Below are 10,439 nucleotides of genomic sequence, written 5' to 3' on the forward strand. Positions count from 1 at the left end.
TGCTAACACGCATCCATGGAATCCAGATAATTTGGGAAGTTCAATAGATCGCTTTTTGCTGAACTTCATGAAACCTTCCAATGAGTTAAGTAAAGACATCAATCGATATGTTAATTGATTGTTTATTGATCATGAAGCACCTCGGATACATTTCATTGTAATACTGAATAATATACAATTAACTTAATGGCAAATGATATAACATTTAATAAATCACATTATTAAGATACTTAGCATAGACAAATTACACATGTGCAAGAGATTGAATAATTAGGACAATTGTAATACACTGTAATATCATACTAACTAGATATAACGAACTATCAATTATAACAAACATATTCCTGGTCCCGTGAAGTTCGTTGTCACGTAGTTACACTGTAATCCTTGTCTCAGATAAAGGGGAACTGGTTAAATTAGTCCCAAGTTCAGCAAAATTCAGAGTCTGAGTTAGGTGAGATTAACTGCAGAATTCGATTGTTCCTCATTGATGTTCAGACGATCTACAGACGTGTGAAATTCATCTAACTCTGATACAGTAGTCCTGCCAGACGATCTTCGCTGCTCTTCTTCAATCCATTCCTGAGGGATAAAAGTGACTCGTGTTAACATACAGTAAAACTCATTCAAGTCATCACTGATAAGTCATCAATGTAATGATCAACTACGACGACTAATCGAGTTTACAAAACACTGACCTTGACCTCTTCAGCGTACATGCGCAAACTGAAATCTTCTTTACTTCTCATTCTTTCCCCGCGGTACCAAACACCTTCCTACATTTATAGAAATACAGTTGCAGGCAGCATGTGAATTCCGCGGCAGTAGCGTAGGGTTGGGTTTCACCAACTTATGTGTTGGTTGCACTTGTAGAGCGTTGTAGATCACAGTGGATGCTACCACTTCATGACTGGGTAAAGGACGGGTCATTATCAAATTAACATTTCTTCACACGTGCGATAATCGGTGGTTATCAGGTCCGTTGCAAGTGCAGTTTAATGTTCGGATCTGTGATATTGAACCCCAGGTAAACAGATATAAGAATATTCAGCATTAGTTGCGAGGGTATCTAATGTCTATTTCAACCTGCCAATACAGTTTCAAATGTATTAAAAACTGATGATTAAGGTCGACTGCCAGTACTTTCTGGTTCTATCAGGTATGTACCACCAAAACCGACTGAGCTAGGCCACCCGGAGTGCTCTCAAGTCAGGTTGAAATAGACATTAGGAGGACTATAAGATAAACTTACTGTAGCTGCTAAATTCAGCTGCATATTCATCAGATAGTAACTGTTTAGTATCACTGATGGTGACTGTATAACTGCCAACTCTGTCGACGCTAGTTGAACATCGATCATTATTTTTGCATGTTCTGAAATAGTTTCTCAAAACGTTCAAAAATTGAGAGGAGTTTCTAGAGATTTCAGTGAAAATATCGGTTGAATTTACCGTCGATATCCTGACAACTCATGTGACGTCGATATTGAATACGAAACAAAAATGCCTCCAGTAGAAATGCAACGATAACATTCATAACGACCTGACAGAAAACAAACACAATATACAACTATATCATTTAGAGTTGAAGAGATAGAAATAAACAATAGAGTATCAAACCGATAGCAATGAAACAACCAAAAAGTTTTAAAACATCGAAAACTCTTATGTTTCAGTTTCCACTTGAAAACCATCACAAAGAAATGAAATTCAAGGAAATCCCTTCCTTGAAAACAGGTTTAAGCCGAAAATCGAAAGTTTTGAGTTTTTTGATAAATTTTTCCTAAAACTTTCGGTCTTTTCAAGGTGGGTTTGACTTATCATCTTGAGTTATAACACTGAGAAATGACTATCATTAATTTACCATCATATTCAAATAGAACACCATGAAATATATACGTGACCATTCTGAACATACGTAGGCATAACCTTCCTGAAAAATATAGACTACATTTCAGCAAAACTGAATCATTCATTTCAACTCGTACAATACAATCTATAGACACTTACCATGATTATAAACCAATTATTCACTACTGTTAACTCAAATAAAGTCACTAAAATACAAAGCAAGACAATGAACTAGTTACTGATAGCGAAGTGTGATTGGTCAGATATGTTGGTATACAATACTCTGCCTTACGCCTGTTGAAATTTATCTTCTATTTCCCTGATTTTCAACTTATTGAAATATTTAAAGCAGTCCCAATGCTACCGAGTGATTCCAACACTACCCTGATTCTCAACTACCGGGTATGTGAAATGTTTTACAGCCACCCCCAACGCTTCCTCCAGAGAGCAGAGTCTACTATATGCTAAATACTATGCATACCTCCAGCTGCGAGAATATTGTGGAAATCATTCAAATAATAATAGCCTTGATTGATAGATCCATTATAATAAACATAGTACTGTTCGACACTGGAATTTCTGAAATAGAAACATTTCATTTTCAGTTTTAAATCCTTCAGATCGATAAGAGTTCAAACCGGTTTCAGTGATTACAACTCACACACAACAATCTCTCATATCAAACTTGTGGAAGATCTCGATACCAATTATAGCAAATATATAATAAGTCATTAGTATCGCAACCGATAAACTGAACAAACGAGACATCAAAATATACAACGTGCCCAAAACATCTCGGAATGTTTGACTGACTTTAAACAATCTGCAAAATAATGAAAAAAACACGCGTAAAGTTCAATTGAATGAAGAGATTCAAAGAATTATGGATTGTTTCAACTCACCGCAGCAAACGGAATAATCTCAGTAGGATAATAAACGCAAATCCATGAATGAATACTTGTAAAACAAGACCGCATACACCGGACAGGGTGACAACAAAATCAAAACTACAATCAGAATAGAGATTACCATCAGTGATCAGAGATTTCTCAATTTCAAAATCACGATTCAGTTCCACAGTTATTTCTTTGACTCTTAAAGTTAAAATTAGTTCATTTCCAATATTTCAACTCTGGAGGCAACCGAGAAGTATGGAACCCGAGTCCAGCTTCTTACGTATTCCAATTATCAGCAAAATATTCATGCGGTCCTAATCCGAGTAGCTTCAAAATCAATTCAACGAGATATACTGAAACAATAGAAATATTCAACATTGTGTAAAGTGTTGATCTACCGTATTTTTAAAGCTTCATCGAACAGATTGTTTAACGTACCGCTGACAAATGTTACATTGTACCAGGTGAGGTAAAATTGATCCTCAGTTACTGATTTATCCACTAAAATAGAAACAAATAGTGTGAAATAATTTAAGTTTCCTTTGTGCTTCAATAAACATTTATCACAGTATTTACTCACAAGATATTTCTACTGTTTCTGCCAGTAAAAATATAAAATTGGCCAAGATCACACCAGCTGAAAAACAGTACCAGTATCGAATTTATGATTCCTAGTCAGTAAATGCTTCACGAAAAAAAAAATGCTAAAGCTTTTTAAAACTTACATATCACAAAATCAAATGCTTTCAAGGAGACAAACCAATGTACACCTGCAAAATGAATATTGAAATGAATAAGTGTTTCAAATTCTAATACGGTTTAAAAAGTCGACGGTTCAGAAAATACTGTATACCTCGGAAAAATTTATCAAGGGGACGTCGAAAATTAGCAGACCAGATAGAAGGACCGGCAACAGGGCATTTCTGTAATCAAACCACACAATATCATAGTCATTAAAACATACAGTTTTTCAAATATCATTGAATAACATGTATAAATAATGTATATACCTTCCAATTGAGTCTTGTTATATCATAAATTTCGCAAAATTCTTCAAACGTTAAAAGTCCAGTTTTGCTTCGATTCAATGTTTTAAACATCAAATAAACATCGGTTTTTTCTGTAAAAAGAAAAATACCATAATATCATATATCATGCTTGGTTATAGATTTTAGATGTGTGTACTTACTTTTTCTCGGTTTATAGAATTTCAGTAATCCTTGAAAATGTCTGATTGAAATCTGTTTTGGATGCTGAAATAGAAGTAAAACAGAGCGCTTTAGTCAGACAGAATACTTAGTCGAAATTGATAATTCAGAGATGAAAATAATACGAACCCGTTTACTGACGAGTAAACTAAATGCGTATTGACATGCCTGACGTTTGTGTAGAAACAATTTCTTCAACTTTGCTTTCTCAAATCTAGTAAAACTCTCATAAACAACTGCTAATACCTGATAAATAATAATTACATGCAAAATAATATTTTTTCAAAGATGACAAACGAAGTTTGTTCGAATCTCTCGAAAGACTCACCAAATTCATAACGAAGTATAATTCAACTGCGAGGTAAATAATGAAGAATATACAAGACCAACGACTGTTGTTATAAGCAGGCATCATTACATCGGGGTAACTGAAATAAACATCAAATAAATACTTCATAAACTTAATCTAACACAGTCATCGGTTCAGAGAATGAGAATACTGATATTTACTTAGCTGTAGTCAGCAGTACGAATAAACTGATAAAACTTGTCCAAATTGTATCAAAATACTAGAATGATAAGAATTATAGAATTAAAGCATCATCATCATCACTGATTAAAGTAGAAGATATCGGTACTCACTGAATCACTTTCAATAGTGTGGAATAAATAGAAACCTACAATAGAGAAAGTACACCATGTCATAGATGAATATGTTCATATTTTATATGGAAAATTTTATATAGAGAACTTTAGTAAATTTGTTTCATTCTTCATTTCAACTACTGGTAATATTAGCTCAAGAAAACATTTCAGACTCTTTTTCCGTTTCTATTGTGAGATTTAATCTTGTATCATCATTACAACACAAAGACAGCGCTTCATCAATGATTCACTTGCAAAGTGTTTTCCCTTTTAACTCACCTAAAATCGAGAATATAATCATGAAAAATATCAACAGAGCCAACATCTGAAATACTGGTTTCAGCGATTGTACGAGTTGCCTCATAAACCTTCAAAATAACAATCACATCGAATTGAGTGAGTAACAATTTCACGAATGGTAGACTAGAATTTGTTTATGAGTTTGAATCGAGTTCTGACCTCCTAACGCTTGAACTGTAATGACAGTCGAGAAAAAACAAAGGACGAATTGTTCGCGTGACTCGAATATGACTGGTTCTTCTGATTAGAATTACTAAAGCTTCGACTACCATAACAGCAATAGCACTGGCCTATGAAATATAGTTATAACATTCAGCTGAATTTCTACAACGCCGTATTTCATTATGAGTTTATTCTCCATGGTCAGTCTATATTGTAATGTCTGTAACATGGTTTCTGGGATAGTTAGTTTTTGAATACAACATACTTCACTTTGCTCTGATTCAGCTTAGACGCTTTGACAATCCTTCAATAAAGTTGAAAATGAATTTAAAAACAACGTTTTACTGGTCATATTTGATGTATGTACTCCAAAATCTGAGTGAAATTATGTCAAAAGCCAGCTTACAACCAACAAAATATAGACTACGCTAATAATTAAAAGTTTTTTTGGATGCATAAAATATTTTCTCAATAATCTTTTGAATTTTTTTCATCTATGGTATCAAGTCGTATATAAACCTTGAACATTGTGCGAGGATGTTTCACAAATGTTTTCCAGCCGAGCCACCTGAGTTTCAATACAAGCTCAACAAACATCACAAACAAACATAACATTTCTAATGAAGCGTGAGCCTAAAATATAAAAAATTGAATTCATCGTACGTGGTTTCAATTAAACATGATTGGCAGATTAATTTTTGAAATTTCTATCAGTTTGATACAATTCTGTTAACCTATTGAAGTGTTAAACTAGAAAGCAATGCATATTAAATCCAATTACACCTTCAATACGAGAATATCTTGAATTTTGAATTTAATTTTTTAATGCGCTAATGATCTTTAAAAACAACAATTTTCAAGAACAGCTACGTATGACTGAATAAAATGCTTCTTACTGCGTTTGGTATTTTAACTACAGCCGGAGGTTCAAACATTGTCAGAGCCAATAACAACAACGACGAACATAATTCTGACAAATAGAAAAATCTATTGTGCGCGAGGAAATACGCGGGTAGCGCTTCTTGACTTCGCGGATGATTTGTGAATTTATCATTCGCTTCACCTTCCTCTAAATAGATAGCGGCCTCTTTATAATTGAGTTCCCATTGTACAGTTCGTACTCGTGAATATTGCACTGTTCCATCTATTGTTAAATTCTCCAGACTCGTCGGGATATCAGCGGCGATATTGCCAACTCTGTTCGCAACATCAAACGCTGAAACTGGATATAAAACATAGTACAATATCACCAAGCACCGAGACAGATACTACTACTGCTACTACTACTAATAAACGTACAGAATTCAAATGATCTGAGTGGGGCCCAGAGATGAGTGGTCCAATAACAATTGTGTATATGACGTGTCTGCGACCTATAGTCGTGTAAAATCGTGGGGTATTCAGAATGGGTTAAATTTTATATCACAGGGATTTGTCACGATTGATAATGGATGAGACCAATGATGGGGGTACCAGTATCCCTGCAACTGTATAGTGGATCTGGTCATTGATATTGGTTTTATTCATTCACTATCAATTGTGACAAGTCCCTGTGTTTTATATAGGCCCCTAGCCCCAGTGAGTGAAGTAGGGTAAGGGTTTTTAAATTGCATCGTTTAGTAAACGAATAATATGAAATGAATAATATAGATAATAATTAATGTCGCATCTTAATCTCTCTATCTCTCTCTCACCAGCTCTCGACCTGTCATCGCTTAAATCATCATCTAATTCATCATTTTGAGCATCGAAATTAGGATTATCCAATCCACAAGTGTCATCCATGTTATTGAATTGAATTGGATTATATACCGCGACGACCTTGAGAAACAGATTAACGCAAGTTTATAAAGGTCAATGTTGCTTCAACCGGTTTCTAAGAGGCGATTTACTACGTCTTGTAGGGTGATTAGTTTAGAGAAAAAACGATTTACCTCTTATAATTGTATAATCATTAAGTTATTAGATTCTTAATTATTATCAAAATGTATTTTACGGTACAATTTTAAGATAGAAATGTGATGTTTTGTGGGACTATTTGTTGCTAGTGTATGACTCCATTGTTATTGAGATGACGTGATCAGGCATATTGACACAAACCAGGAAGTGAAACTAAACAGTTGATTAGAAAGTTGAATATTTAGGCCTAAAGAAATACAAGAATCAAAACATTATATCATCTGGACGCAATATACGGAAAAGGTTTTTTTAGTGTAAAAAAATTGAATATCGAAGTTTGACATCGATTTGAACGATCATCATAATAATTGTTGATTTAAAAATCACCATTTCTTGAACAACATGGCTACTGAAGTTGCACAAATGGAGACTTTACAAATGAAGATGCCAAACCGCGGTTTTGTGTCTAGTAATGTTCCCAGGAATGCCAACAATTTAAACAAGAAAGAGAAGTTTAAAATGGATCCGTTGCGAGCGTTGGAACCGGCGCGTAAGAAGCTCTCATCGGTGGAATCACAGAGAGTCATCGCCGTGCTCGAAGACACGATGAAACGAATCGAATTATTGACGATTTTACCGCAAATAACCGAACAGGTCGATCGATTCAGTATCGTGTTCGGCAGCGAGTTAACCGGATATTTGAAAGAGCATAAAATAATGAAAGACAGCTTCGACGAGGTGACGCAAAAACTCGAAAAACTTCGAGATACTCCGGCGCCGGAGGACGATGAACCATACGATTTTGAAGAAGATTTTTACACGCGTCCTCGCAGTAAACCGAGTACGATGTCAGCGGTGAGTGGAGTCAGTCATAAAGAGAGCGAAACATCGACTGTTCGAAGCGGATCAGCAGCGTCGAGCACCGGTAGCCAGATAGAAAACCTCGACAGAACGCAACAATTTCTAGCGGAGCAAATAAACTTTTCGGTGCGTAGTATCCTGCGTGGATTCGCTAATAATCCAGCAGCTCTGACCGCCGTTAAAAATGAGTTCACGCATCGACCGAGAACCGTTCGAAATCTGCTTCACGCTCTGGGTGAAATGAAAGATATAATGATGGGACGTCTATTGACTACTCCTCTCGAGGCACAAGAGAAAATGCAGTACCTTACGATGATAACGCAACAAGAAAGACAGAGTTCTGTATTAATCGAGAAATTAGAAGCAGAACTGAATTCTGCTTTAGCCGACAAAGATCAAGAGGTAAACAATTGACACATTTTCTCAGTAGACTGCAGGCTTGCTGAGGAGTTGATTGCCTCAGATTATCACGTACCCCAGACTCTGTTTATCATGGAGCTGATTGCCTCAGATTATCACGTACCCCAGACTCTGTTTGTCATGGAGCTGATTGTCTCAGATCTTCATGTGCTCACCGGACAAAATGTTTACACCATTCATGTAATGACTGCTCATTGATCGCCCCAGAATTTGCTTACCTCGGAGAAAGATTATCCATGAGTCCCATGAGATTCGAGTCAACTGGATAGTCATTGGCTTCTTGTGACCAGTTTTATTGAGATTACAAGCTTTCACTACTAGAGTGGCTTCATATGTAACCTGAAACTATGCACTATTAGCAAAAACTTGTAATTCATTATCTTACCTACAAAGTCCCACTTATCTTCATGTTTAATGTTAACTGTTTCACATTCTCACAAAATAAATGCGATCATTTCAGATTCATAAACGCAATGATGTGATCAGGAAATTACAAGCTGATCTGCATCAAATTGAGAAGTTTTCCGAAGAACACATTCGCCGCACGAAATCTGAAGCCGAAAAACAAGAAAGTTCCGACATAAAATCCAGCGAAGGAAAGAGACAGAAAATGACGGCAGATAATACACAACTAAAAACACAATTACAGAATCTGATCAGTGAACACAGAGAAAATGAATCAGAACTTAGAAAGGTAAGATCAGGACCCAGTTTAATAATCATGTCTTAGACTTAGGACTAGTCTAACCCCCTCCACCGAGACCAAGGTAACACCATCTTAGTTCTATAGTCAGCCTACCAACTTGGGATGAGATTTAAGATTTTGGACTTCAGAATCGCCAATGCCCCCCATTCCCAGTTTCACAGTCATTTACAGACTCTGTGTCAAATCTTTAAAGAGAACTGTGGAACTAGATCCATGTTCCATCTATATGGTCTCTAAACGTAAGCACTAATTATCAATTTGTTTGTAATACTTTCAGAGAAAATATAAGATTGAAACTGAGGTTGAAAACTGGATTCAAAAATTCGATCAAGACATGGGAGAAAGACAGGTAAATAATTGATGAGAAATAGATTGCTGTTCTTCTATTCTATTGCTGAGATTTATTCTTTTATGAATTTTGATTGAATTTTAGGATGAAATTGAAAGAGTTGACGCCATTTATACGGAAGAAAAGAAACAACTGCACGAATTAGAAGAGCGTTTTAAAACCCTAGAAGAAGAATACAATCAGATAATGGAAGAGAGAAGAATCGCTCAGGAAAAACGAGAAGAAGCCGAACGTGAAATGCAGTTGATGATTCAAGCTGCAACGGTTGTTCAAGCTTTCTGGAGATCGTTTAAAGTTAGAAAGGCTCTTAAGGGCAAGAAAAAGAAAGGGAAAGGGGGCAAAGGAAAGGGCAAAAAGGGAAAGAAGAAGTAGACATTGCACTAGGTGAAAGCCTTCAGCAAATAATCATTAATGTTGATGTAATCTATACTTGTTGGATAAGTTTTGGAAATTTGTACAAAATAGTAACAAAATTGTTGAAATTATTGGTGCTTTGAATGGAAAAAACTACATGTATTGTTTAAATGAAATAAATACGAATTAATTCAGAAGTTACAATATATCCATATTTTCTGTGTTTTGCTCTTTCATTTCACAAAACGCAGACCCCAATTTTTCATTCAAAAAAGGAAAAACTCAAACGTGGAAAAGGTTCGAAAGAAGAATTATTTTGGAAAAATATTGATTGTCAACTCAAGTAATTCACCAAAACATGGACGGCTTGCAGTCCTGGCGATCCATATTGCTCACCCCGATACTAGCTGGGATTTGAACCACAGACCTATGACTTGAAAAGCCATAGTGCTAACCCCGATACTAGCTGGGATTTGAACCACAGACCTATGACTTGAAAAGCCATAGTGCTAACCACTAGACCACAGGACTCCGGTGCTAACTTCTGTTTGGAAGCTTGTCTGGTTAGTGTGGTGACCAGTTAGTTGAAGTTAGATCGGTCAGGTTTGGTGACTGATCACTGATTGCCAATGTAATCATAACAATTTATCAGGCAGTTACCAATAATTTCCAAGGGCAGTTCATGATTCTGAAGTATGTTTTGTGTTAGATAGATATTTCGGTTAGTATTTCGCAAATAACAGGAATTATGGCCAGTGTTACTAATCCGTTGTTGAGATTGCATTGATG

The 10,439-nt window shown here is 35.7% G+C and overlaps 2 protein-coding genes across 3 annotated transcripts; one reads left to right on the forward strand and one right to left on the reverse strand.

Annotated features, from left to right (window-relative positions):
* Nucleotides 1-136: 136 nt before the first annotated feature.
* On the reverse strand, nucleotides 137-6,870 carry LOC141898870 (two pore calcium channel protein 1-like). Of its 2 annotated transcripts, XM_074785009.1 has the most exons (25): nucleotides 6,756-6,870; nucleotides 5,958-6,283; nucleotides 5,581-5,694; nucleotides 5,059-5,189; nucleotides 4,879-4,967; nucleotides 4,597-4,631; nucleotides 4,465-4,523; nucleotides 4,283-4,382; nucleotides 4,084-4,200; nucleotides 3,936-3,999; nucleotides 3,757-3,866; nucleotides 3,600-3,669; nucleotides 3,472-3,516; nucleotides 3,327-3,383; nucleotides 3,185-3,247; nucleotides 3,027-3,099; nucleotides 2,753-2,857; nucleotides 2,512-2,673; nucleotides 2,332-2,429; nucleotides 2,010-2,056; nucleotides 1,864-1,932; nucleotides 1,452-1,542; nucleotides 1,253-1,374; nucleotides 699-776; nucleotides 137-582 (listed from the first exon to the last, which is right to left on the reverse strand). In XM_074785009.1, exons 1-25 carry the CDS (start codon nucleotides 6,844-6,846, stop codon nucleotides 451-453), a joined length of 2,448 nt encoding a protein of 815 aa, XP_074641110.1. In that variant the 5' UTR covers nucleotides 6,847-6,870; the 3' UTR covers nucleotides 137-450. The 2 variants fall into 2 exon arrangements, with proteins under 2 accessions (XP_074641110.1, XP_074641111.1); XM_074785010.1 differs by lacking the exons at nucleotides 5,581-5,694; nucleotides 5,958-6,283; nucleotides 6,756-6,870 and adding an exon at nucleotides 5,327-5,356.
* Nucleotides 6,871-7,166: 296 nt separating this feature from the next.
* Nucleotides 7,167-9,806, forward strand: LOC141899438 (dynein regulatory complex protein 10-like). Its single transcript, XM_074785745.1, has 4 exons — nucleotides 7,167-8,223; nucleotides 8,702-8,935; nucleotides 9,225-9,296; nucleotides 9,381-9,806. Exons 1-4 carry the CDS (start codon nucleotides 7,363-7,365, stop codon nucleotides 9,666-9,668), a joined length of 1,455 nt encoding a protein of 484 aa, XP_074641846.1. The 5' UTR covers nucleotides 7,167-7,362; the 3' UTR covers nucleotides 9,669-9,806.
* Nucleotides 9,807-10,439: the final 633 nt, after the last annotated feature.

This window comes from Tubulanus polymorphus, chromosome 2 (genome assembly GCF_964204645.1).
Source record: "Tubulanus polymorphus chromosome 2, tnTubPoly1.2, whole genome shotgun sequence".
Taxonomy (NCBI): domain Eukaryota; kingdom Metazoa; phylum Nemertea; class Palaeonemertea; order Tubulaniformes; family Tubulanidae; genus Tubulanus; species Tubulanus polymorphus.

Excerpts from the sequence above, each read along its gene's own strand:
- LOC141898870 (XM_074785009.1), bottom strand. The coding sequence starts at position 6,846 with ATGGATGACACTTGTGGATTGGATAATCCTAATTTCGATGCTCAAAAT. Across the intron at positions 3,670-3,756 it reads TAACAAGACTCAATTGGAAG|AAATGCCCTGTTGCCGGTCC; the intron begins GTATATACATTA and ends GTTTGATTACAG. Across the intron at positions 583-698 it reads TGTACGCTGAAGAGGTCAAG|GAATGGATTGAAGAAGAGCA; the intron begins GTCAGTGTTTTG and ends TTTATCCCTCAG.
- LOC141899438 (XM_074785745.1), top strand. The coding sequence starts at position 7,363 with ATGGCTACTGAAGTTGCACAAATGGAGACTTTACAAATGAAGATGCCA. Across the intron at positions 8,224-8,701 it reads TAGCCGACAAAGATCAAGAG|ATTCATAAACGCAATGATGT; the intron begins GTAAACAATTGA and ends CGATCATTTCAG. Across the intron at positions 8,936-9,224 it reads ATGAATCAGAACTTAGAAAG|AGAAAATATAAGATTGAAAC; the intron begins GTAAGATCAGGA and ends TAATACTTTCAG.